General features: G+C 35.8%; 1 protein-coding gene across 4 annotated transcripts in view; it reads right to left on the bottom strand.

Moving 5' to 3' along the window:
• Positions 1-379: 379 nt before the first annotated feature.
• The window catches only part of C15H18orf54 (chromosome 15 C18orf54 homolog), a 29,047-nt gene continuing 1,509 nt past the window's right edge, over positions 380-27,917 (bottom strand). Inside the window, exons 2-8 of one of the 4 annotated variants that reach the window (XM_007519216.3) lie at positions 24,207-24,529; positions 21,644-22,420; positions 20,979-21,129; positions 17,003-17,105; positions 15,301-15,432; positions 12,565-12,635; positions 380-2,926 (exon numbers count right to left, since the gene is read on the bottom strand). In XM_007519216.3, the coding sequence (XP_007519278.1) occupies positions 2,854-2,926; positions 12,565-12,635; positions 15,301-15,432; positions 17,003-17,105; positions 20,979-21,129; positions 21,644-22,420; positions 24,207-24,486 (1,587 nt within the window). In that variant the 5' untranslated portion in view covers positions 24,487-24,529 and the 3' untranslated portion in view covers positions 380-2,853. The remainder of the gene's footprint in view (positions 2,927-12,564; positions 12,636-15,300; positions 15,433-17,002; positions 17,106-20,978; positions 21,130-21,643; positions 22,421-24,206; positions 24,530-27,917) is intronic. The other 3 variants (XM_060173902.1, XM_060173900.1, XM_060173901.1) reach the window with 3 other exon arrangements.

Here is a 27,917-nt window from a genome sequence, read left to right as displayed (position 1 = left end):
ATAAAAACAATTAAATGGGAGTGCAAAAAATTTCTGTTGTAAAGAATAATTATCTTAATTACATATGAATATAAAAGAATGAAAGGAAGCAGAGAAGTAAAAAATAATTTTAAGTATTTCAGAAAAAAAAATATATAGGGCAGGAGCAGACAGCATAATGGCTTTGAGAAGAGACTTTTATGCCTGATGCTCTGAGGTCCCAGGTTCAATCCCCTGCACCACCATAAACCAGAGCTGAGCAATGCTCCCTAAAAATAAACTGCTACAATGTGTTCAGATTTAAGCTCAGTGAAACACAATCATGGATACTTGCATGTCTGAAGGTTCCTGAAGTTCCCACCCCACAACCAAACACAACAAATACCACATATAACCATGCTTATCCAATAAAAAGTCTTTTATTTGTGAGGTTTCAATTGTTCAGAGATCACCAATTTTATTGGTTTTTAGCTTATTCTCTCTCCTTTTATGCTAACTTCACCTTATGGCACATTCACTTCCTAATAGCTAATATATCAAAAGATTTTCAGACAGAGTAAAAGATGAGATATGAAAAAAAAAATCAAAGGAAACTAGTCTTCAATATTTTGGATAACTATAACCATGTTAAATGGTTAAATGTAACCAAATCATAACCATGACAACATACAAACTTAATAAAATATTATTCTAAACATTAAGTACAAAACAGTAAAAAAAATATATATATATATATAGCTTAACAGTAACACTAGAGAGATAAAACTCAAATATACCCAAAGTAAATCTTCTTAATTTGGTCAGAAATCTCTTAATCTCTATGAAGCCCAAAATAGTTAAAACAGGAAAAAACAAAACAAACAAAAAACTGAAAAAAAGTTATCTGATAAAGAAAACACAGCTGAGTTTCTTTTCACATTCATCACTTTATTTCAAATAATTTTTGGAACTGGGTTTTGTATCCTTTTAGACTCAACTAAGTGTCTTGGGAGCCAGGCCGTGGTGAACCCAGCTGAGCACGTTCGTTACAAGGTACAGGGAAAGTTTCACAAGCGGTGAAGCAGTGCTGCTGGCCTATCACTCTTCCTAACACCCCCTTCCCTCTCAATTTCTGCCTGTCTCTTTTAAACTAATAAAATTTTAAAGAAATGTCTTATTAAAATTTTTCTATTTGCCATTTTCAATATGCTAAAAGAGAGAAAAAGATTGGTAAAATTTTATATTCACAAGGTAATTTTATTTTTTTTATCATTTTTATTGGGAGGTTTAAGCGTTTTAAGTACAATTGTTGGCACACAGGCACAATTTCTGATCTCCCTGTGACAGGTATCTCTGAAAATACTCTCTCCCCCTGGCTTGAGTCTTTTCAAAAAACTTGGCAATGCATGTGCCAGAGTGATGCTCTGGTTCTCCTAAAAAAATAAATAAATCTTATAAAACTAATAAAATAAACTCAATAGTTTCAATACTTTTTTGTTCCCTCCCCCCCATAAATCTAAAAAATAAACTGAAATATGAAGCATGTAAGTACATCGATTATTTAAGGAATATCTCAAACAGGCTATTATTTTAACTCCCTTTTAGGTAAGACTAAACATATTTTACACAATGGGAATAAAACATGGAGTAAATAAAACAAATTGACTATATTAGCAAGTGTGCATCATACTGAGCAAAAAGAAGTTATAGCGACTAACAGGGTCAAGAAAAATAGAACAGACTTCTTCCAACAGCCTTAACACATCAGTTCTTATAACTAAATTATCAGTACTTTCATTATGAGAAAAATCAAATTTGCTACCTAGCAAAGATGCTGTCATTTGGGTGACATATTAATTTCCAGTTTGTGTGTGTGTGTGTGTGTGTATTCATTCAATTTTATCTGCCTTTTAAAAATGTTTCATCCAACATGCTTTAACATGATTATCTTTCATTGATAAAGATGCATTCTAAGCATTTTACTTGGTTAAAATTGCAAAATTATAATAGAGTTCTGTTCAGTTCCAGCTAGAGACAAAAAATTTCCCGACCAAAACCAGTTATAAAGAAATGTCAACTTCTAAAAGATGGTTTTAAAATACTTGTTCTGATTTTATATATTTTCTTTAGTTATCAAATTTAATAAAGCAATTAGCAATGATCTCAGATCTTTTCATCAGCCTGAACTGATCCAAAAACTCTAATATGGAAAACTGTATAATTACTGACAAGTTTTTCATACAATTCTCCCAAAAAATGTAGTGTCAAGTAATCTATATTATTCTTAATAAAAGCACTAATTGTATGAGGCTCTCTTGGATTCTGTAACAAAGTACTTCTAGCACTATATCATGTTAATAAATAACATTAAATTAGTCTTATTTGCAATACAGAATATGTAAAATTATACTATGGGAATGTAAAAGCAACAAACATCCACATGGGTAAGTTATATCATAACAATTTTTCTTAAAAATAGTTACCAGTATCAAAGTCCTTTAAGTTAAGAGATTATGGAGAGAAATCAGGTAGAGTTCCTTAATGATCCAGAAACAGGTGACAGGATGAGAATGACAATGATGATTGAGTTCATGTAAGCCTCAAGAACAGAAATCCTCCACTTCCAAACAGTAAGGTAATTGCTGGGCTGAAAACCAAAATCAGACTGCAGAGTACACTGTGGGTCCTTTCATTTAACATTCTGGTATTTTGGTAGAAAAAAAGGACAGGTCACAAAACCAAGGGACATTTCCAAAATGTTTCTTTAAAAGCATGTAAAACCTGAAGCAATCACAGAATAATGTGGGACTTATAGTTAGTTATCAGTTTATGCACAGGAAAATACATTTTTTCCTGTGGTGACTATTTTTTGGTTAGACAGCTTTACTTTCCTCTTCACATTTTCGGTGGCTGTATCCCACTGGTATCATCAACCAGGTCTCTCAGGCGAGATAAATGGTGCAAAGCCCTTCATTAAAAAGTATAAGACACATTATAAGCCAATATTAAAAACTGGATAAGCAACAGAGAGCAAGAAACTGTGATTACAGTATTTATTAACTTCAAAGCTAGAATGAAAAATTTTAAACTTTTAAAGACTTTTTTTCATTATAAAATTGAGATACAAATAATTGACAGCTAAAATACTTACCTAAAATTCTATAAATACTTACCGTCAAAGTGTATTGTTAAAAAAAAAAAAGAAAGTGTATTGTTGACATTCAAAGTTTTCTTTAAGAACTTTAGTCTAAGAACTAGTAGGAATAGTAATGGGTACTATTTTTATAATTGTATTGTTTTTTTTCCTGTGTAATAATAACTCTATAAAATGATTTCCTTCTTTTTGGTATGTTGTGCATATTTTAATTTTTTATTTTAAAATGTGTATATATTTTTAATAAGCACATTCAAAACAACACAAAAAGTATTTTAATAGCACTGCAGAAGCCTTGGTAGTGGGTGCAGTAGGAACTACACATTCCCTGTAATCTTAGAATTGTGTGGTCCACTCTTAATCATAAATAAAAAATGAAGAAAATAAATACCTATTGCAGTATCAATTGGGTGTAAGAAAAACTCACTCTCCGTTATGCAGTGAAGAAACCAATAATAATTATGTCAAACGGCGTATCATAACATCCTGTTTCTTGTTAAAAATAAAGCCAAGAGTGCATTCAAGGTCAAGTCTCAGTGGGAAAAAAATGCAAAATCAATTGTCCCTCAAACCAAGAAAACAAAAGTCCTTGACTTCCTAAAGTTTCTCAAAAAATGTTTAGCCTTTCTTCTCCTCTATCCCTGATCCTTGAGAACCACTCAGAAAAGTCAACCACATATCAGATGTCAAAGAAAAGACCAGAAAAAACAAATAACTACAATGTGCACACATAACCTCTAATGTTAGCCATTTCTATTTCTAAAGGAGCTGAAAGTTGGTGGCAGTACCTTTTTTATAGTCTCTAACATGAAGTTAATAAATACACACTAGATAAAATAAAATATATATTTTACCCAGGTTAAGGAAATGGAGCTAGCTAGTAGTGCGAATAATTGCCCTACATCTGTATTTTCTTGTATTTTTACATCTTGGAAACTTGGCTGATCTCACTTATAGGTGGAAACTAAGAAAAAAAAGGAAAGAATGAGCAAACACAAAGTAAAGCCTCAACTACAGATGGTGTATTGCAGCAAAGTAAAGGACTTTGGGCTAGAACTGGGGAAGAGGGCATCAGGGGAAGACTTGGATGGGAGTAGTGTGGACAACTACCACAAGGAGACGGGAAATTGTACCTGCGTGTCAGCAACTGTCCTGAAAATGACTGCTTCTCTTAATAAAATGATTTGTTAGGGTAAGGATTTTGCTACTATGTAGGCAATTTTAGTTAATTTTTAAGATTCTTATCTTCATTACTAAATGGCAATAACTCAGTCACTGAGTAGGCAATGAATTAACTCAACTCTATTATTTCTACATTCTACCGTAATCTCAAAGTAAAGAATTATTTTCTCTTAGAGACATATTTATGAAGAAGGGAACTATAAGTTTACTAGGGCACTATCTCTATTTTTTTAGGCTTGTTTAAACACCAGTGATCCAAGAAAAAGAAAAGAAGAAAGTGGCTAGAGTTTGCTCTTTCCAACTCTGAGGGCCACAAATCTCTTGGATTTAGAGTCTATGAAATTGGATGGTTAAGGGGATTCCGGAAGATGGCTGAATGAGAAGCTGCTAGTGGCTTGAGCTCTGACCACATCTACTGGAAACAGTAGGATTTTTTTGCCTTTAGTAGGCCAGTCAATAAGGAGTCCTAGTGGTAACACCAAGGAGGTGACTATAACTCAATTTAGGTTAGAAAATAGAATAAAAAGAAAGGGAAAAAATTTTTTCTTTTAAATTATTATTCCCAAAGTGCATCCCCTCCCCACTCCCCCTCCCATAACCAGTCCCTGGGGCCCAGAGATCTGCTCCTAGCAGGCTCCCCTGCTGAGCTTCTTTCTTTACCAAGATTCCTGTCCCACCAGGGGGTGTCATTCATTCTAATTCTATTCCCTTCTGAAACCTTTGGCCTTTTTTCTTTCTAAGTAGCCAACCAGCTGCCTATGCTCAGGGGGCCTGAGGCAATCTGGAGCCATACAAGCTGAAAACAGGACAGGTTTTTTACTCTGTTCTATTTTATTATCAATACCAGATAAACACGTACCCCTTTCCCTCTCTCCTTCAGGTTGACCAGAATTAACTCTTAGTGTATTTTCCATTGCGAGTCTTATTCACTGCTAAAATAATTTGTTTCACTTTTCCTACCATTCCTACCCATTCTCTCCCTCCCCCCGCATAGCTAATTAAATAATAATAAATAAATAAATCTTTCCTTTCACTGCTCTTTTATTACTGTTCTTTTTCTTATCTTTTTCTTTTTTCTCTTTCTTTTTTTCTTCTTTTTCTCATTCTTGTCATCCTTTCTTCCTTCCTCCTTCAGCTTTCTGAATTCACTGAAACACGTTTGGGAATTATTTTGGGGAAGAAATCTGACTCAGAGTGGACTCTCTCTACGTGTATCTCTGCTCTACATCACTTTCTCCTTTAGCTACCCCTAGAATATACAGTGGATAGTAGATTTGCATAACTGTCTATTCCTGCTACTCTTGTCTAGTCCTGAAGTGTTTTTTTTTTTTAATTAACAATCAGCTGCCTCTGCTCAGGAGACTTGAGGCAAACTGGGACAGGTTTTCTACCCTGCTCTATTTTATTACTAATATTATATAAAGGTGTATCTCTTTCCCCCCTCATTTAAGTTGACCAGAATTAACTCTTAGGGTATCTTTCATTGCAAGAGGACTGGACATCTTATCCATTTCGAGAGGAACTTGTCTCACTACTCCTACCACCTCTACAGACTCTCCCCTTCTCCCTCCTCCTAGCTAATTAAAATAAAAAATAAATTAATTAAAAAACTTTTCTTTCACTGCTCTTTCATTACAGCTCTTTTTCTTATCTTTTTTCTTTTCTCTCCCTTGTTTCTCTTTTTTTTATCTTGTCTACCATTTCTTCCTTACTTCTTCTTTGTCTTTCTGAATTCACTGATATTCATTTGTGAATTATTTTGGGGAAGAAATCTGACTCAGAGTGGACTCTCTATGTGTGTATCTCTGCTCTACTTCCCTTTCTCCTCTTGCTACCCCTAGAATATACAGTGGATAATAGATTTGCATAATTGTCTATTCTTGCTATCCCCTCTTTCCTTTCTCTTTCTTCTTCACTTGGACTTGGTTGCTATTTTTTCAAGGACTGGAGACATTGTTTGGCTAACAGGTAGTGATTGAACTGCTTCAATCCTTGCTTCAGTTGCTATTGTAATTCCTGAGGTTGGTGACTGCATTTCTCATAAAGGTATTTAGTACAGTGTTGCTTGTACTAAAACACAACTGAGGAACAACAGAACATAAAAATAAGAAACACATAAATCAAAAAAATTGGTAGATCAAAAACAAAACTGCTACTCCAATGAAGACAAGAACTCAGAAGAAACTACAAATCAGCCAGAAGTAATCATAGATAAGAAAAGTATGCAAGCAATAATAAACTTATTAATCACATAAATGAAAACAACATTGGAGGAAAGGAATGGCAGTATTAGGGAAACAACAGTTGAGACCCCCAAGGAAACTACTGATTATCTTAAGGCAATTAGAGAACTGAAAGCTTAAATAGCTGAACTGAGGAAAGAAGCTGAGGGAAGGGAAAGCAGACTAACAGAAGCAGAAAACAGAATTAGTCAGACAGAGGATGAGTAGGAGAAAACTAAGAAAGAGGTGAAAGAGCTCAAAAAGAGATTGAGAGACACTGAAAACAATAACAGAGACATATGGGATGATCTCAAAAGAAGTAACCCAATTACCAAATAATGTGATGATAACATTAACTATCCATTGTCTTTTTGAACCCTAAGACAGCAGGAACCTCACATCTCCACTATAGAGCCTATATTTCCCCCAGTCCTAGAACCTTAGGATAGGGCCCACTTTCCCACATGCCTTTCCCAATCCATATCAAATAATATTGCATCTGCTGATCGCAACCTAATCAACACAACGATTGCCACCTCAACATGCTTCAGTTCAGACTGTGTCCAGAGACTTCACGTGTGGAATGACAACCCTTCAGCTTCATTACTCGGGTGAGACCTTTCCTTTCATAGTATTCTCTAATTCCATCCCAGGTGGTTCACTTTCTAACAAAGTCCCAAAACCTAGATATAGACCAGGTTCTGTGAGAGACAGCATATGTCCACACATATCCATAAACTAGTGCAAAATACTAGTGTACTTCTGAAAGCTGAAGTACACTAGAGTTTGCAGTGAGTACCCCCCTAACACTTCCTCTCCACTATTCCAACATTTGGGTCCATGATTGCTCAACAATTTGTTTGGCTTTGTATGTTATCTCTCTTTTCAGCCACCAGGTTCCAGATGCCATCAGGATGCCGGCCAGGCTTCCCTGGACTGAAAGACCCCACCAATGTGTCCTGGAGCTCCGCCTCCCCAGAGACCCACCCTACTAGGGAAAGAGAGAGGCAGACTGGGAGTATGGACCAACCAGTCAACGTCCATGTTCAATGGGGAAGCAATTACAGAAGCCAGACCTTCCACCTTCTGCAACTCACAACGACCCTGGGTCCATGCTCCCAGAGGGATAGAGAATGGGAAAGCTATCAGGGGAGGGGAGTGGATATGGAGACTGGGTGGTGGGAACTGTGCGGAGTTGTACTCCTCCTACCTTATGGTTTTGTTAATTTATCCTTTCTTAAATAATAAATAAATTAAAAAAAATAAAAATAAATTTATGATTTTGGAACTTTAAAAAAAGAGAAATTAAATGGTTAACAAAAAAGTACATATTTATTTTGTTAAATTCTCTGAGTTTGCATTTCTTTCCATTATGACTGAAAACAACAGCCCCAAACCTGTGATCTCTTGTCAAAGAAATCAGATATTTTTTAAGTATTTTTTTAAATATTTATTTTGTTGCTCTTGCTGTTTTATTGTTTTCGTTATTATTGATGTCATTGCTGTTGGATAGGAAAGAGAGAAATAGAGGGGAAGACAGAGATGGGGAGAGAAACATAGACACCTGCAGACCTGCTTCATCACTTGTGAAGCAATTTCACTGCAGGTGGGGAGCCAGAGGCTCGAACTGGGATCCTTACGCCAGTCCTTATGCTTTGCGCCACCTGCACTTAACCCACTGCACTAACACCTGACTCCCAGATCTTTTTACATGACAATATAGTCATAATGGGTATCTCACTATATCTTTTGTAACTTGACACTAAAAAATTTGAATAACAAAATGCAGTAATTACTGAAGTCACTGTTAAATATATGTAATCTAAATCCTCCTGTTCAAAAGTCCATTATTACATAATTAGCCAAATAACTTGACAATTTAAAGTTTAACTGTTTATCATCAGAGAGCCAAGTCTCACAAGTAACCCAGACAATGATGCTTTTACATTGTCCCTTTGTTTAATTGCTTAAAAGATCACGCTATGGTTTAGTACTCTTAACCAAGATATGCAAAAAGTCTTCATATTAAATGTTTTTGAAACACAAATTATAAATTACTTGTACTAAATAAACTCATTTTCCTATTTGGTTCTGTTAAGAGAATGGGTACAATTTCTCAACCAACAGGTGCTTGCACACCAGTCCCACCACTAAGTGAGGGGCCCCAGGACCACTGTGCACTGGGTCCTCTATGCCCCACTGGCTGGGGGTTGGGGGTGGGGGGTGGGGGCTGGTGCATAACTATAGATGGGGATAACAGTGCTTTGCACAAATTACTTTTTATTGATTTTGTAATCATCTGCTATTACTCATTTTTATAGCAGCCTATACACAGTAATTGTTAATATATTTAAGAATCTATAAAAGGTCCTTTCTCAAAAACTACAATGTTTTCATTTGCTAAAAAATGGTAAATTTCTCCTAAGGAGATTCCAATTAAGTTTGTATTGAGTTTCTAACATAGACTCATAAGACAAAACTAAGTGTTGGGCTGTTGGACAAGTAATGAGGTATTTCTTCATACAAAAATATGTCATGACCTTTCTGACAAACCAATACTATAGGGATAACAAAGCAATTTCAATTCTGAAATCCTTCAGGAAAAAATTTACAATTTAAGCTGCTCTCAATGATTTATACTTTAGTTTCAATGTCTTCCTAGAGAGCAATTATTTCCATTAAGACAACATAATAAAACTGAGAGTCTACGGGAATAAAGAGAAACTCTATAAAAACCATAAAAGCTTTCTAGGTTTCATGAAAAAAAATTTTTTAAACTGGTTAGCAATTTGAACTACAAAGAACAAAATTATTTGAGGAGTGGAAAAAGATTTAATAGGAATTTTCCCCTGAGGAAGGTAATTTAAAAAACTTCCCTAAATATGCTAACTTTTCCAGAAGCTGAGTCTACTTATTTTAAAACGTGAAAAGATGACTACAAACCTAGCCAGAACATTTCATAATCTAAAAAGAGGAATTCTATTTTTCAAGATTCATTTATTTATTAACACAAGAAGGAACCAGAGAATCACTTGAACTTTTTTAGATGCTCATGCTTTTAAGTTCAAACTACTAGCCACTACACCACTTCTCGAGTCACTAGAAAGAGGAATTCTGAAGCTTAATTTTAAATGATTTTTAAAGCACCCCATTTATAGAGGAGTAAAATGTAGGGAAATTGCAAGGATATGGTTGAGCGTGATGTGGGACCTCCCACTGAAAAATAGGGGCCTGGATGACATGACCTTCCTATTAGGCTCTCTACGTGAGATCAAGCATGGAGGAAAACGACCACCAGGAAATGTCCCATCAGTCTCCCTGCCTCACAAAGACACTGCACATAGCCCATTTCCTTGTTCCCAAAACAGATAGTTTGTTTACTCAGAGGTTAATGGAAGTTCATCTTCCTTGATCACATATGACCCATATATCATTGTTCTGCTCCGTCAAACAGTAACTAGGAGCATTCTCCTTACTCCTTCACCCCCTCCAGTCCTTTCATCTCACATAATCTATCTTCTCTCTGCCCTTAAGACCCCTCTCTGTCTGCTGGTTATTAATAACCCTATTTTCCTTGTTCCTTTGATCAATTAAGTCCTTTGCTCAACATTGCTAGGAATGCTCTGACCTTTTCCCAACCCCCTACACCTCTCTTTGTCCCTTCTCTCCCAAACCATATATGGAATGGATAACTTACTTCCTCCTACAACCCCTTATAAGCCCTGCTTTGTTGTTCAATAAACGGAGTGTCCATCAGACAAGTCCTCGGGTCATCTCTTGTCTCAGCACCAGCACTGGACACTGAGTGAGTCCCATACGCTCACCCCTGCTGCCTCGGAACATTCTCCTGGGCCCCTGCATCTCATGTACAACAGGGCAGGTAAGCCAGGAGTCTGCGTCCATGAAGAGGCCTTCCCACAAGAAGTACGGCAGTAAAAATAATGAAATGTACAACCATACTTTCAGAAGTCTAAATTTACTTCATAACAGTTCAAATGTCTAACTGGTAATACTTTTCAAATGCAAAATAATATCTAATTGAGATTGCTTTAGTGAGGAGGTGGCAGGTGGCAGGTGGCTCAGCTGCTAGAGTGTACCTATGTAGTATTGTGTACAAGGACCACAGTTCAAGTCCTAGGCTACCACATCTGCAGGGGAGAAGCTTCATGAGAGTGGCAGAGAAGCAGTGGTACAGTGTCTCTCTTCTCTCTTTCCCTCTCTACCCTCTATCTAGTAGATAAGAAAGAAAGAAAATGGCCACCAGCAGCCGTGGAGTTACGTAGGCACTGAATAAAAGGATTGTTGAAGTTCATGCTGTGACAGGGCGAAGGTGACACAGGGAGAGAGCTGCACCTGCACACATAGTTGGATCGCTACCACAGCATACGTCGAAGTGATTCTCTGGTTTTCTCTCTCATTTGTAAATAAATCTTAAAAAATGGTTTTGGTTTGACCCCACAGAATTAATAGCCAAAATCCATTTAACAACAACAACAAAAAAAATCTTAACTCTAAAAAATGGCATTCTGTATATTGTCAGGTTTGACTGCCTCCATAGAAAAAGTTGCTACTAATACAAAAAAATTCTAACATGGTAAAAGCACCTACAATGAGTATCAATTTTTTGTCATTACTTACTGCAGTGTTCATTTTAACAACAAAAAAGAGAAAAACCTTTCCATATACTTTGATTCAGAAAATACATTTAATCTGTGATGGAAATTCACTATCAAATTCATTAAGAGGCATGTAAGTGTAGAAGCCATCTGCTTTTAAATTTAAAACCAGATTACTTTATCCTAGACAATCAGCTGATACTCTGCAACTAGCCTAAATGAATAATGTATCACTATCATTAATGAGAAGTGTTAGGAACACAAGCTGTAGAATCAGATCCTCTCACTTGAATTCCATTGCTTCCTATTACTAGCTATGCAACTTGGCACAAGTTACTTTTATTAACTGATCTTTACTGTTGTCTGTGCTATGAAGACAATTGTACTTACTCAGTGTGTGTAGATCACCTATATTATATTCAGAAGCACTTAGGATACTGATACTCAGGAACTGCTCATCATACAATGAATCTTACTAGATATGGAACACTATACCCAAGCACTAAGGAAGCTACAAAGACATAAGTATTATTTCTACCAGGGAGATTATATACTAAACATACAGGAGAAATCACAGAAAATCTTGAGACTATGAAAACAAAAAAGACATATGCATATATATATTGGGTTGGAAGAAATGTTATGATGCATCTTTACAACAACCCAATGCACCTATATAAATTTATTACTTATCATGACAATTAAAATAATATCTCTAGCTTTTCATTTTTGTCACCTCCCTAGGTAACAAAATCCCAAACTAATTTTGGAAGGTAAGCACTGTATTTGTTTAGCTCTACTTATAGCCAAGTACAGTCTTTTAAGAGTAAAATTTTTTATCTTATAATTTAAGTTCAGTATTTCATCTTCTGAGGATACTTCATATTTATACAAAATTCTTTACTTCCATAAATATAATAACTGCAGGAAAGGTTTGTGTTCACTTTAAGATAGTATAGAAAAAAACAATAGGTGATTAGAGTAACACTTTCAGGATATTTAAACCTATCTTTATAATACATTATATCCACTTTAGGTATTTCTGTGGTGGGGAATTAGTGATACATGATTACTACTTTTATTTTAGAGGGAATATATGAACAAGAGAATTTTTCAGAATAATTTGTTCTTGTAGACAATCTATACCAATATTAACTTAAAATGTTCTGGACATTTAGAAATAAGAGATTCTCTCTGTGCTATTCACATCCACAATATCTTCACTACCTCAAGCTATCTCAGAGAGTCTAAGACTCTAGTAGGAAATGGAGCAGGTTTAAGCAAAAACTTCATTATTAAACGTTATGCTCCAAGAAGCTTAAATATATCCAAATATAGTTCTGTATATTGCTGTAACCTTCTGGTCTCAAACAAAGGGATAGCTAAAAGGATATGTACCATATCTATTTACTAATTAGTTGAGAATACTTACTTTTGAAGTGATTTAGTAATAGGAATCATACTTTCCTTCAACTGTAAGTTAGACAAATCATCTTCTGAATCCTATTAAAAACAGTTATCAAAATGCTGAAATTATGTAATCCGAAACTTAAATGCTACATAATGAGCATTAAAAATTGTCTTATTTATTCTTAAAAATAATTTTTCAATAAAATAATATGTTTCTTTTTATTCACAAATTTCCACAACTATTTAGGTTCATCTTTCAATGCCACAAGTGTACTTCTAAGTGTTATGTTCAATAAAAATTAAATATCAAAAAAAAACTAAGTCTTTGAAAATATGACTGATGAACAAGGTTATGTCTCAAAATTTAAAATGGAAGGAAAAGAAGGCTTGATTATACTCTATATTAGTGTTAAGATTATAAGACTAAGAGAAAAATAAAGGATTACAACCTAAGTGAGCAGGATACTATACTTCTCAAAAGCTGATTCAGTTCTTTGTAATGGAAATTGAATTTCATAAAACTCCACTGAGTAATACAAACAATGACAATAAAAACATTACATATTTACTAGGTATTAAGTCTTTACTAGGTGCCAACCACTCTACCAAGTACTTTTATATATTGTCTCAATTCACATCTCAAAAGCCTCACTTTACAGCTATAGAAACAAACTAAAAAGGTTAAGCAAGTCCTACAAATGTACAAATGTATTAGTAATTACAAATGTATTAGTAATCAGAATTAAGATCTTAAAAAAAAAAAGTTGTGCCATATATACTGTTAAAAAAAGATGACACTGTGCATCCAGGATGGTAGTAAGTAGATAAAGACCTGAACCACCTGAGTCTCTCTCCAGCACAAGGTCCTAAGCAGGATCCCTGGCATTGTATGTGCCAGCCAGAGAGGTGCCCAGGTAGTCTGTTTCTTTTTTTTTTCTTTTCCCCATTTGTGTTTGCCTTGCTGTTGTTATTGCTGCTGTTGTTGGATAGGACAGAGATAAATTGAGAGAGGAGGGGAAGACAGAAAGGGGGAGAGAAAGACAGACACCTACAGACCTGCTTCACCGCTTGTTAAGTGACCCCCCTGCAGTTGGGGAGCCAGGGGCTCAAACTAGGACTCTTATGCTGGTCCTAGTGCTTTGCGCTACCGCCCCGTCCCCAAGTATCCTCTCATAAGTAAGTAAATCTCTTTTTCTTTTTTGAAAAAGGGTATGTTGTTTCTTTCAGAATAAAATTAATGAAACTTGGTAAAATTATACTAAGTAAAAAAGTAAAAGACAACCACTAGATGGTTTCACTTCCATGTAGAGTATAGATAACTAATACAAAACAGGCTTTAAAAATAATCGTACCCAAACTAACTCTTACACTCTATGAAAACTACAGTGGTTATCAGAGGGTTGGGGGGGGGGGTGAAGTGGGAGGGATATGTGGCAGGGTCTCTTTGCAGTAATGGCACTAGAACTTTGGTGGTGGGTATGATGATATATACATGCATATATAATTTTGTGATATTATAATAAAATGTCAAGTAAATTTTTAAAAATAATTCCCAATCAAAATTTGGAGAAAATAAACTTGCTTGTAAACACTGTAACTTACAAGAAGAAAATTCAACAGTTACAGATTAAAAGTAGAAACAGACTTTCTAACTCCTAAGAAACACACAAAAACACTACTGTCTCCAAATAAAACTAAGGGGTGGTGGGTGAGTGGAATACGAGGCAATCAACTGGATGATGCCGAGTGGTCAGTGGACCTCTGGTGGTGGGTACGATGTGATAAATACATTTGCTGAGGTGTAAAGCTGTGCTCCTGAAACTAACAGTGTTTTAAACCAATAGCACCTCGGAGTAAAAAATAAAACTTCACAACACTGTATTCAGAAGTGTTGATAAACACACAAAGTTAAATTTCAGGTAAGAAGAATATGTGCAAAAGGCAAATGTTGAAAAGCACTATAGGCTTCTATAAATATACATACAGAAATTTGAAACAAACACAGTAATTTGGTAGGGTATTTAAAAAAAAACAAAAAACTTTTGAGCTGAGGAAACAGTATAATGGTTATGCAAAAAGATTTTCATACCAAGGCTGGGTGGTGAAGCTCTGGTAAAGCAGACATGCTACAAAGGCCCAGGTTCAAGCACCCAGACCACACTTGCAAGGTGGGAAGCTTCATGAGTGATGAAGTAGTGCTATAGGCATCTCTCTCTCCTCCGCTCCCTCTCCCCCCACCTTATCCACCTTCCTTCTCAATTTGTCCCTTGCCTAATTAAATAAAAAATAATAAATAAATGGGATATGTATAAAAGCTTTAATGCCTGAGGCTCTGAGGTCCCAGATGCAATGGCCAGCACCACAAGAACCCAGAGCTTATCAGTGCTCTGTAGTCTGTAACGTTGCCCTTACTCTCTCTGTTTTTAGATTTTTCTTTGTATCTCTCATTAATAAAAACTTTCCAAAGCAACTAGTAGAGTCCTTTCACGCTGCAGTTGTTGTATCATCAGATGTAAGTATGATGTACATTTATAATCATAAACTAAACACAACAAACCATTCGGAGGTAGACACCTACAGAAATCTAATTGGAGTAAGTTTAATTTAGAAAATAGTAGTACAACTTTACAGTATAAGTTATATGACATACCTGTTAACATAAAACTGAAACAATCTAGAACAGAAGTGGGAAGAATTACTTCTTCACTTCTCAATTCATATCTATAGATCTCAATTAATAAATTAAGCTTATGCTTACTTGCTTAATTTCTTCTTTTGGATCTGTAGTTTTAATCTGATTAAAACTTTCCTGTACAGCTTGAAGGTTAAATAACATTTGCTTTAAGGCTTCAACAGGACCATGATGTTTCCCTCCAGAAAGGGTACAGCTCTATAGTCAAAACAAAAGAATATTAATCACCAAGTCAGGATGCAAAAAAAAAAAAAAAAAAAAAGATAGAAAGATAGATTCCTTGCTTTCCCCTAATATAAAATACAAAAATCTAAATAATGCATATCAAAAAAATGTTTCTAAAGACCAAATATGTAAAGAGTTGAGAGATAGCTCACACAGTAGAGCATATACCTTTCTATGCACAAGGGGCCAGGTTTGAGACCCCAGCCACCATGAAAGTCAGAGGAGGAGGAGGACTGAGCAGACACATCCTCATGCACATGCACCCAGGTTCAAGTCCCTGCTCCCCACCTATGCGGGGAAGTTTCACAAGCAGCGAAGCAGATCTGAGGGTGTTTCTCTTTATCTCTCCGTTTTCCTTTGCCCTTTCAATTTCAGTTCTATCATATAAAATTGTTTTTAAAAGGGAAAAAAATGCCCACCATGAATGGGCAGTGAGCTCAAGCAATAACCCTGGTAGCAACAAAAAAATTCAGTTAATTAAAAATGACCATAAATGATCTGGCTTCTGATTACTTTTTCCTTTTTCCGCATTCATTTGGATTTTAGTTATACTGGATGAACACCTATAATCCTTAGTTCTAAACACATTTCTGCACTATTACTTCTATATATTAATTTACTCTCCTCTTGTTATTTGACTTAGTCACCCATTTTAGAATCCTGCTCAAATAGCTGCTCACTAGAGAGGCCATTCCTGATTACCCGTCAAAATTGCACCCTCATTTCTCTATCCCAGTTAGTCTTTCTTCACATATAGAACTTCTCTTATATGTAACATTTTCTATTTTGTTTTGTTTGTCTCTCCAGCTAGAACACAAAGTTCAAGAGGCAATGCTGTCTTCTCATTCACTAGCAGGAACACAAATTCCTAGGAAGTTTTTGGTACTCTAACATTTGTGCAATAAATATGATTATGAAGATTCACTTAGCCAGACTCTTTTATGGTAATTCATATAGAGGTCTAAGGTCAAACATACTGACAATGTATACTTTCTCTAGTAAATTTCACTAACAGAAAGACACTTATTTTGTTTTTGTGTGCAGTCTCTCAAATCTACCAGATGTTAAAATATCAGAAGTATTATTTCAATATTTAATGGATATGATTTACATTTTTAAATCATTCATCACTTATGTGCATATATTCACATTTTTACCTTATTTTGAGGTTACTTATATGATGCATATGATTTTATAAAACTGGATATTCTTTTTTTAACTATAAGAATTTGTAACTGTAGCTTTACGAGAAAAACAATTCTCAATAGGAATTATAATCTACTTTATAATGGTATGGTTTGTGTTTTCCGGGGGGGGGGGGGAACATGCAGTGACAATTTAGGCACTCTGTAGAGTAAAATCCCAGTTTTCTCTACTTAAAATACAAAAATAAAATTATCAAGAATAGTTTTATCGTTGTGTAGCAGGGAACATAATTTGGATTTTATTTTATTTTACATCTACATAACTTTGAAATTAGTATCTATGTAGTAGTGACTAATTTTACCTTAGTGAACAAAAAAAAAGTTTTAATTTCACCCACCTGGTTATCACTATGTAAAAAATCTTCAAGGAACTCTTTAGCACACTTTGCCTTAGAAGTTTGCTCAGGACAATCATCAGAGTTAACAGGAACAGGAGATTTGCTAAAAAGAAGTTAAAAACACAAGGTAGCAATGAAGTCCCTGAGTTGCAAAAACTAGAGAGAGCATTTCTGAATGTTTATCATTTAAATATAAATTGTAACAAAGGAATAATCAGATGGATATAAATCATACTGGGCTACTTGGAAATTTCCTCTTTCTTCCCTAATCTGATACCAAAATTTAATTCGATCTTGTTTCTCCTTTAAAACTTTCAGAGGAAAAAAATAAACTATAAGGAAATTTAAAATAACATTAATTAAACCAGTGAGCCTTCAACTACAGGTAGTGCTCTAAAAGCTCATCTATATGAAATAAGCTGTACATTTTTTTCCAATTTAATGCTATTTGCTAGGCAGCGGTTAGGCAAAAACCCCATAAATTTATAAGACTTTTTCTTTTTTTCTTTCCTACCCAACTTTTAAGGAAGTGACTGTATTATATTGAGCTTTCTTTTTTTTAATTTATTTTATTTTTGAGAGATGCAGAGAGAGAGAGAGAAAAACACCATTTGACTTAGAAACACACTGATTATGGGTTGTTAGAAAGTCCATGATGCATTTTTGCATAGAAAAACAACACACACACACACACACACACACACACACACACCAGCACCAATGAGAGAATAAATTTATTCTCTGTTAAAATATTGAATATGTTTTGGGGAAAATTCTCATTTTTCACTGGGAATGCCCTACCTCTACAAAAATATACAAAAAGAAGCTATTATTTAGTTAACATTTATTAGATGTATAAGTTTGTAAATATTTAGTTTATTCAGTGCTAAAAGATAAATGGGACTAGAAATAGAGAAACTGAAGTTCAGATAAACGATATAAGGCCATAATAAATGGGATTGCTACTTGAACTCAAAATTGTGAGTTTTAATTTTAACATTCACCCCTTTCCCACTGTGGCTTGTTTTGTCTAAGTCATTTTTAGAGAAGTCTTAAGTCTTATTGTTTTGAAATGCAAACACAGGGTTGTGTCTTTCCATGCACTGGAGAGTAGGGGCTATGCGTGCAGGACCAAGGTGCCACCATATCCCCAGGGTGAAGTGAGCTGTTCACCAATATTGGTGTCAAAATTTGTGAGAAAAGAAATGTAGTGCTTAGGAAAGCTCAATACGGGGTGGGGGAGATAGCACAATGGTTATGCAAACAGACTCTCATGCCTGAGACTCCTAAGTCCCAGGTTCAATTCCCCGTACCACCATAAGCCAGAGCTGAGCAGTTTTATGATATTTAAATGTCCCAATGCTTTTTTCTTAATAATCTGTCGCACTTCAAAATTAGTTCATTTAATTGCAATTTACTTTTGAGCTTTTTCTTTTTTTTAATATTTATTTATTTATTCCCTTTTGTTGCCCTTGTTTTATTGTTGTAGTTATTTTTGTTGTCGTCGTTGTTGGATAGGACAGAGAGAAATGGAGAGAGGAGGGGAAGACAGAGAGGAGGAGAGAAAGGTAGACACCTGCAGACCTGCTTCACCGTTTGTGAAGGGACTCTCCTGCAGGTGGGGAGCCGTGGACTCAAACCCGGATCCTTAAACTGGTCCCGTGTGCTTCGCACAAGCACTTAACCCACTGTGCTACCGCCTGACTCCCTGAGCTTTTTCTTATGCTCATCCTTTACCAAACATATTTGTTTGTTGCATACCCAGGGCATAGCACATATGCAATTTCACCATTCCTAGGTCCGCTGACCATTTCATTCATATAATAACAGACGGAGAGACAGAGACAAGAGAGAGACACTGGCGCTTTCCTCAGTGCCATGGCACCTCCCAGGGTTCAAACCTAGGAAAGACACACAGACTGTTTCCAGTAAGATCTCTCTCCAAAGGAATTTGTGTATCAGCTACTACTATCAAAGGCATTTACTTGTTAATTGACGATGTAGATACTGAGTAGCACAGAATTCATCCTATTAGTTTTCTACTTTGGTATATGTTTAAAATTTTCTATTATAAAAAAAATTAAATAAAATCAACCATTTGGCTGTCCCTTTTAATATACTAACTTTAGTGCTTTATATTTTTAATTAGTATGATTTTCCAGTGCCATACTGAGGTCCTAACTATTTCTTCTTCTAACAATCAATCATTAGTTTTATCAGAATACACCCACCTCATTAACAATATAAATTCAATCTTCCAAGTATCAACTAATGTACTGGGCCAAGCCACTGATACTATTAATTGTACATGTCAGAAGTAAAATACATTTGCTTAAATGCTATTAACTTAAGTGTCTATGATATCATTTGTTTGACCATTTTGATTCCAATTGAAAGTATTGCAGTTATGGTACTGTACAAACCCATAAGCCAACTGATAAGCAAAAAAAAAAAAATCATTCATGTACTAACTCAATTTTTGAAAAGATATTAAACCAAAAACTGAAAAAGCAGAGAAATAATACAATTTTCATGAGGAGTCACCTTAAACTACAAAATGTTGAGTATTTATATTAATTTTCTTTCCTTTTTTTTTTTGTCTCCAGGGTTATCATTGGGGTTCAGTGTCTGCACTATGAACCCACTGCTCCTTGCAGCCACTTTTCCCATTTGTGTTGTTGTCGGGATAGGACAGAGAGAAACTGAGAGAGGAGGGGAAGACAGAGAGAAAGACAGACACCTGCAGACCTGCTTCAACGCTTGCAAAGCAACCCCCTGCAGGTGGGAAGCCAGAGCTCTGTATATTAATTTTCTACTCCAGTAAATCCTCACAACAAGCCCAAAGTATTTTTCTCCCTTTTCTAATGCATAAAGAAATTAAGTAAATTACAAAAAGGTCATAGCAAGGAAGTCACACATCTATGATTGCAAACTGAAATTATAGTCAATGTCTGTATCAAAAAGCAATGTGAGAGTGAGAATAATTTTTAAGAAACATGCAGGAATTAATAGATTCAATCTAAAGAAAAAGTCAAAAGATTTTAAAGCAATAAATTATCTGGGTCTAAGGCAAGATATACACTGCCTGTATTCCTGATGAGCCTACTTATAGTATCACTCACTAATAAAAGCACTTCTGTGCAAGCTAATTCTTAGTGCATGCGCACATCCTCAGGTATCTGCATAAAGATCTGCTGTGTGTGTGGGAGTAGGGGTGGGATGTAGGACACTGCTCAGTTCTGACATGTACAGTGTGGGAAATCAAACCCAGAGCATCCTAAGTCCTGTACTCTGCCATTGAGCTATCAACCCAATCTTACCTTTATTTTTTTTTAATGTTTTTAGTTTCTGAGGAACTGTCATAGAAACGTTAAGTACACAAATAAAAATATTAAAAACTACAAAAGGTTGCACAACAGACATACATGAAAAGTGCAGCATCAGTTAAAGAAAATAAAGACTAACTGAGCATGTGCAGTAGTAACACACAGGGCTTGCATGAGAGGTGCTGGATTCAATTCCTGGCACCACAGGTCTAAATGGTATTCTGATCAAAAAGAAAATAAAGACTAAAAGAAAGTTCAATGTAAGTGAAAATAAGTAACTAGTATATGAAGAGACTATAGAGGAAGGAAAAAGCATAAAGCAAAAAGAAAACGCTAAGAATTTCATAGTGCTTCTTCATCTGCAAAATAGTTGCTTCTGATTCTAATTCCTCATAGTAAAGAATTTCAAGTGCAACAGAAGAATATATAACAAAGACAAAAATTAAAGAAAGTAATTAAAACTATAAGCCATTACACCATCTTGTGGGAATAAATGATTAAAGCCAAGTGCCAATGAAAGCATTGTTCTACAGAGAATTACCATGCTATTGCCACTGTTATCAGTGGTTTTGTTGTTGTTGTTTACAAAATAATGTTCAGTTGACAATTTTTGATTTGAGAAACTATACAATTTTTCCTCTGCAACTTACAAAGTAACAGGAACATTTTCCCATGATCTTTCTGCTTCAAGTTTATCTAATGAACAAGGACTGTCATCCTTTTTCAGGGACTTCGGTAACTTTTCAGTACATGGCTCTAGATTTCTCTTGGCTTTCAGGATAAGCAATTCAATTTTGTCACCTAATTGAAAAGATTGCATTAATGCAAAGGAAAACCTCGCAAAGGCAGTAAGAATATGCATACAAAAGCAAATTATGTTAAAATAGAAAGTTTCAAATGAAAACAGAAAAAAAATGCAAGTTTTTTCTTCTTTGCCACCAAAATTATAACTGGGGCTCCGCACCTGCGTGATTCTACCACTCCCATTACACTTTTTTTTAGCTAGAAAGGGTGAAACAGAAAGAGGAAGAGCCACTACAACACTGCTCCACCACTCAGAAAGCTTTCCCCATGCAGATGCTCCCACGGAGAGACTCAAACTCAGGTCCTCAGGCAAAGTATGCACTCTTAACAGGTAAACTACCTCTCAGCGTCAAGACTTATGGTCACAAAATGCGATATAAAGATAGTAAGAGTTAAAAATCAAGTCACCTGATTTTTTTTCATATTCAAGAACATAAGACCAAAGCTCCTAGAGGCAAAGTCAAATTTAGAGCCCTTTCTTTGGTTCTTAAAAAGAAAAGAAAACAATTACCACTGAATGGTTTTTTGGATTGTCCAGGGAGAAGTGGATTCTCACATTCATACAGGTTATGATCAAAATCACATTTACAGTCACTAACTAATCCTTTATCATGACTCACAGGATTTGGATTATTTAAGGATTCAAAAGAACATTCCAAACAATCTAATTTATTTGTAGGTCGAGAAGTTCTTTGTGCCTGGTAACTATGTCTAGGGGAACATTGATCTTCTCTAAATATGTTATAAATCCTTTGATTCTTTCTATTAGGTAGCAAGTCTTGATTGTGGAGCCAGATTGGGTATTTGGAGTCAGGTAGACTAGTTATCCCTGAAACATTCATGTCAGATTTCTGGCTAGTGAGCCATCTTGGATAATTCTTTTCAATATCGGGTTCCGAACTGTCCACAAAAGGTGATTTCTTTGAAAAAGATACAGATGGTTCAGAAATTCCTTTATTAGTCTTATTCACAGCTTTTGCTTTTTTCAGCCTAATATACTGCTTTCCATTTATATTTGCATATACAATAGGAGTGACCAAATTATCCTTGCCCATAGGAATGGAGGGCTCTTGGAAATATTTTATTTCCATGTCTGATGAACTTGGTCTTTCAGTGCATTTCTTGTTTTTCTTGCTAATTTGGTGACCTGATCCAACATAAGTTAAAGAAAATGATCCATCCGCTGGAAGTTTTAATAAATCATCAGTTGTTAGGCTAAGAGAGTCTATGTCATTAATGGTCTGTCTTCCATGGGATAAGCACTTTCTGTGATCACAATTTGCGAAAGCTGAAAAATAAAGCAGAGCTCTCTTTATCTTCAGCACATGTAAATATGTCATACATAACACTTAACACTAAATGATAATTTAACTATTATTCTATTTTCTCTTTATTTTCATCAAAGCTTTTATTACCAATATAGGCTCAAGTTGGTGATACAGGAAGTGTTTTTTTGTTTTCCTTCTTACATCTCTGCTTTAATTTCTGCACTTTTCTCTCCAGCCTCCCAAGCTTTCCTATGTCCTTTAATTTACACTTCCCTTCACCTGTTGTGCCTGAGACACAAAGTACTAACATACTCAAATTAATATTAGTCCCTCAAAACTAACTATAACTTAGAAAAAAAACACTTATGAAACTGGTGGGGAAATGGTAATACGCTTTCTTATCTACTAACCTACCAATAGTCTTAACACAGAGAAAACGGCTCTAATTCTCTTCTTTTGGAACATATTGCCACATCCCTCTAAATTTGTCCTTTGATTATTTTTGTATTAACCTTTTTCATCATTACCAGGGCTTCACCAGTTGGGACAGATTTTTTTTCAGACAGACAAAAAGAGGTAAAGATATCAACCACAGCATCACTGTGGCTACAGACTGGGCCACATACATGGCAAAGCAAATGACTATACCCAGGTGAGTTATTTCACTGATACATATATATATATATATATATATATATATATATATATATATATATGAAATAACCAATAAAAATAACAAATATATACCAATAAAATAACCAATAATATATATATGTGTGTGTGTATACATATATATATATATTTTTTCCCTCCAGGGTTATTACTGGGGCTCTGTGCCTGTACTGTGAATCCACTGCTTCTGTGACCAGATGGGGAAGACAGAGAGAGAAAAAGACAAGACACCTACAGACCTGCTTCACCACTTATGAAGTGACCCCCCTACCCCCACCCCGCAGGTGGGGAGCCGGGGCTCAAACCAGGACCCTTGCACTTTGTACTATGTGCGCTTAACTATATATTTTTTTCCACCCATGGCTATTTCCTATGTGCTCATTAAAGTGTAAGTCGGTTTATCTACAGATGCATTTCCATAACTTGTCTTCACTGAAGCCTTATCAAGGGAAAAATACATCTTATAAATAGTATTGTCCCTTAGAATACATACCATAAAGACCAATGCTATCCTAACAATTAAGATCGATCAAGTGAACTATTCTTTGGTCAATGGTATACCAGTAGCTGCACTGCCCTGCTAGAATCTCCAAACAAGCTTTCAAGACTGATCAAGTGTATTCTAAGAAAGACTGAAATTGCTTAAGGTCAGTAAATAAAGACAGAATCACCAAATCAGTGCTCTTGTAATCCTTATACTATAATGAACTCACTTAAGAGTTTAAAAGCAGTTGCCAGTATTATTATATACAATTACTGGTATCTCATCTGTGGTCAAAAGAGGAACTTAACTGGAAAATCTGAGAATTACAGAAAATTTAACTTGCATACCAGAAGCCCCTGATGTTACAGGTTCAATCCTCAGCACCACCCTGTGTCACACTGGACTAGTGCTCTGGTTCCCCTACCCACCTACCCTTAGTAAAATAAATCCCTTTTTTAAAAAAAGGAATAAATTCCTTTTTAAAAATAAATTCCTTTTAAAAGGAATAAATTCCTTTTTAAAAAATATCCAATATTATAAAAGTTAATTTATCTTGAAAAGGACAAAAATAAGTGACCAACTTTCCAAGGCTATAGTGTATGCTTTATGCTTGAAATTAAAGAAAAAAGAAAACAAAGAATAAAACATACTATTGTTTGGCTTATGAATATGGTTGGAGAACAACGGTGTGTTAGAACATTTATCGATGTTAATCTTTCCAGTGCTCGCACAAGGGTATATCCGGCTTAGATCATAATCATCTATGTAGGCCTGCAGAGCCTGAGATGCGGAGCTGTATCGTTTATCCTTATACTGAAAACAGCCATCAGAGTTAGAGGCACAACTACCACTCAGGTTGCAGCTTGCTAGAAGAGAAGTTACAGAAGACTCCCGAGAACAAACTCTTTGTTTTGCATTTAGCTTTGCCATGGCTTCCTCATAATGGATTATTTATATTTCTTTCTCTTAAAAACTGTAACAGTAATAAAAAAAAAGTCAAATTTCCATTTAAAAAGAGTAAGACACATAGAAATTAATAAACATCTAAACTTTTTATAATTAAGAAAACAGTTAAAACCCATTCCCTATAAATATTCCTTTTTTTTAAAGATTTTATTTATTTATTAATGAGGAAGATAGGAGGAGAGAGAAAGAACCAGACATCACTCTGGCACATGTGCTGCCAGGGATGGAACTCAGGACCTCATGCTTGAGAGTCCAAAGCCTTATCACTGCACCACCTCCCAGACCACTAAATATTCCTTTTTAGGCCAACACACATTAGAAACTTCATTGGATTAACTGTGAATTCTTTCATCAATAATTTTAAAAGCATTTACTGGACATTTAACATGTAATGAAATTAAATATATGAAAGTCATATAAAATCACTCATAGTACCAAAGAGTATGTACTCACTCACTTTTGTAAATGTCCTAAAAAGCACTGATTGATGTTTTATGATGATATACATTCTATGACATCATAATACCTAACATTCCCTTATAGAGAATATTTTTAAAAGCATAAACCTATCACCATGAATTGTAAATAGCAGATGCTCAGTAACTGTCTTCAAATAAGGTATTAAAACAAGATGGAACAATGGTGAAAAAAATATATTTCTATTTTCAATACTGCAAATGCTATATGGAACACTTCTCATCTCTTGATCCTTAAGAGAAAATGAACTAATTTATAATAATTAAAAAAATAAGCAAGTCTTACTAATAAAATGAGCTAGCAAAACATCCTTTTCCTAAAATAACATTAATTTTCTGACCATTTTTTGTTACTATTCTATTGTCAATTATGTTAAAAATGCAGCCAACTTTTTTCACCCCAGAGTAGGAGCCTTGTGCATGTGCAATTTCACCACTTCTGAGTCAAGTTAGAGAGACAGACACAGACAGACACAGGAGCTTCTCCCCAGTGCCCAGGCACTCCTATGTAATACTGTAGTTCAAATCTGGACCTATCCACTGGCCCTCAGCAGCCAACTTTTTTTTTATAGATTTTATTTATTTATTAATGAGAAAGATAGGAGGAGAGAAAGAAAGAACCAGACATCACTCTAGTACATGTGCTGCCAGTGATTGAACTTGGGACCTCCTGCTTGAGAGTCCAATGCTTTAGCCACTGCACCACACAGCAGCCGACTCTTTTAAAGGAGACTTAAATCACCAGGACTGAAATGTACTCATCTTACATTTACCCACTATTAAAACTTAAAACTGAGAAAACACCTGTCTATTAAGTGGATCTATATTTGGGGGGGAAAAAACCAAAGATTTAGCAGAGTGAGCAAGTACTACATCAATCCCAAAGACATTTTCTTAAAGTTAAATCCACAGATTTTCTGTACTAGAAATGAAAAATAATGCCCAGTACTTAACATATATTATGATGTTATAAACATGTGAAGAGGTATAATTCTGGAAATATTTTTAAGTTCAAACAACTTTTATTTGTTTTTTAAATCAATTTATTTTCTATTAGTGATGTAATATCGATTGTCAACGACTGCCACCTCTCCAGATTCAAAGGAGGTCTCAAATCTTTACATCAGGCTCAACCTGACGCTCGCTGTTAACTGGCTACGGAAGAAGGGCAAAGGCTAGAAGAAGAAGAAGAACTGATTTACAAAATTACAAGATAATAGGAGTACAACTCCGCACCATTTCCACCACCAGAGTTTTCAATCTCCAATCCCTCCACAGTAAGCTACAGCTGTGCTCCCAAGGTTGTAGATAATGGGCCTACTATTATTTCTACAACCATCTGTCTATATTTGGCCTTTTATGGGGGGGAGGGGGTATATCATCTTCTCTTCTTTTCCAAGTCACACATACACCCATTGTTACATCCAAATGCCCCTTCCTTTTTCCTCCTCTCTTTCCCTTCCTGATGGATGGAGTTTACAGTCCTCTGGTCATTTTCCCCCTAACATTGCTCCCTCCACTGGAAGTATGGATCAAAATTATTTTTGGGGTGCAGCAGGTAGGAGTACTGGATTCTATAAGTGCCTTTCTACTGGACCTGGATGCTGGCAGGTCGATCCACACAAACAACCTCCAAACAACTTTTAAATTAATCTCAATAATTGTCTTTTCTTTTTTTTTTAACTTTAAAATACAGATAAAATCTTCCTGCCTTAGCGTATGCAAGAGTCCTTGCAAAAGGGCTGGCAGCAGTCAGTGCAAGAAGTATCAGAGCAAACTAAATGGTTATTTTAGCCTCTTTGACTTCCTCGAAGCAGTGATATTTGTAATACATCTCTAAAGAGAATTGCTAGGCTGGAGACTAAAACAATTCCTGGGAAAAGGTTTGCACCTCAGTACCACATGGGAGCATCTGCTGTGGTATCTGTATGGATAGGCGGTGAGGTACCCGAAATTTTTAAAGAATGAAAAAGACTGGCAGGGAATAGTTGGAAGTGGGAGATGCTTGCAACCCCACCCCCAAAAGAGAATGGCGAGGCTAAACCGGCTTTGCCCTTTCTTTCTGCTCACAAAGCCACGCTTAGATTTACTCAAGTTTTATTGTTTTGACAAGCATTACCAAATGTTTTCACCCTTATTTGAAATGAGTACAGATCACAGCTTTTATTTTACATCTTTAAAGCAAAAACAAAACCCTAATAACTGTTTAGTAAGAGCGTAGTATTTCATCTACAGGAGGCAAAAAGAACCGAAATAAATTTCTACTACAAAACGTTCATGAAGTCTCCAGCTATGCAAAATCAGAACTGCTTAGTAACCCCTACAGAATAACCATCATCGTTTAACCACATAAGCAAACCTCCTCCCACGCACTCACTTCACTGTGACCTGAGTGTGGGGAAACAAATCCCATGTCTTACCATCTTCTCAGTACACACGGCCTTTCCAGTCCCCAACTGGAAATCCATCATTCCACCGAACACCACGTTACAGTGAGGGGCCAGAAATTTCAATGACCTGATTCAAAGCAAACGGTGAGTGTTACACCAATCGGAGCAGGGCACGGGAAAAGAAAATTAAAAAACTAAATTAAACACTGTCTTGGAGGGGCCAAGTGGTGGAGCACCTGGCTTAGCGCTCACATTGGGGCCGAGGTTCAAGTCCCTGGTCCCCACCTGGGGGGGGGGGGACCTTGATGAGTGACGCTGCAGGGCTGCAAGTGTTTTTTTCTCTCTCTTAATTTCTCTGTCTCCACCCAATACAAAATATAAAGATGACGTTAAAAAATCCACCTGCAGGGGGTCGGGAGGCGGCGCAGCAGGTTAAGCACATGTGGCTCAAAGCACAAGGACCCGCGTAAGGATCCCGGGTTCGAGCACCCCAGCTCCCCTCCTGTAGGGGAGTCACTTGACAGGCGGT

Source organism: Erinaceus europaeus, chromosome 15 (assembly GCF_950295315.1).
Source record: "Erinaceus europaeus chromosome 15, mEriEur2.1, whole genome shotgun sequence".
In the NCBI taxonomy this organism is placed as follows: Eukaryota; Metazoa; Chordata; class Mammalia; order Eulipotyphla; family Erinaceidae; genus Erinaceus; species Erinaceus europaeus.
This window is presented reverse-complemented; position numbering and strand designations above follow the sequence as displayed.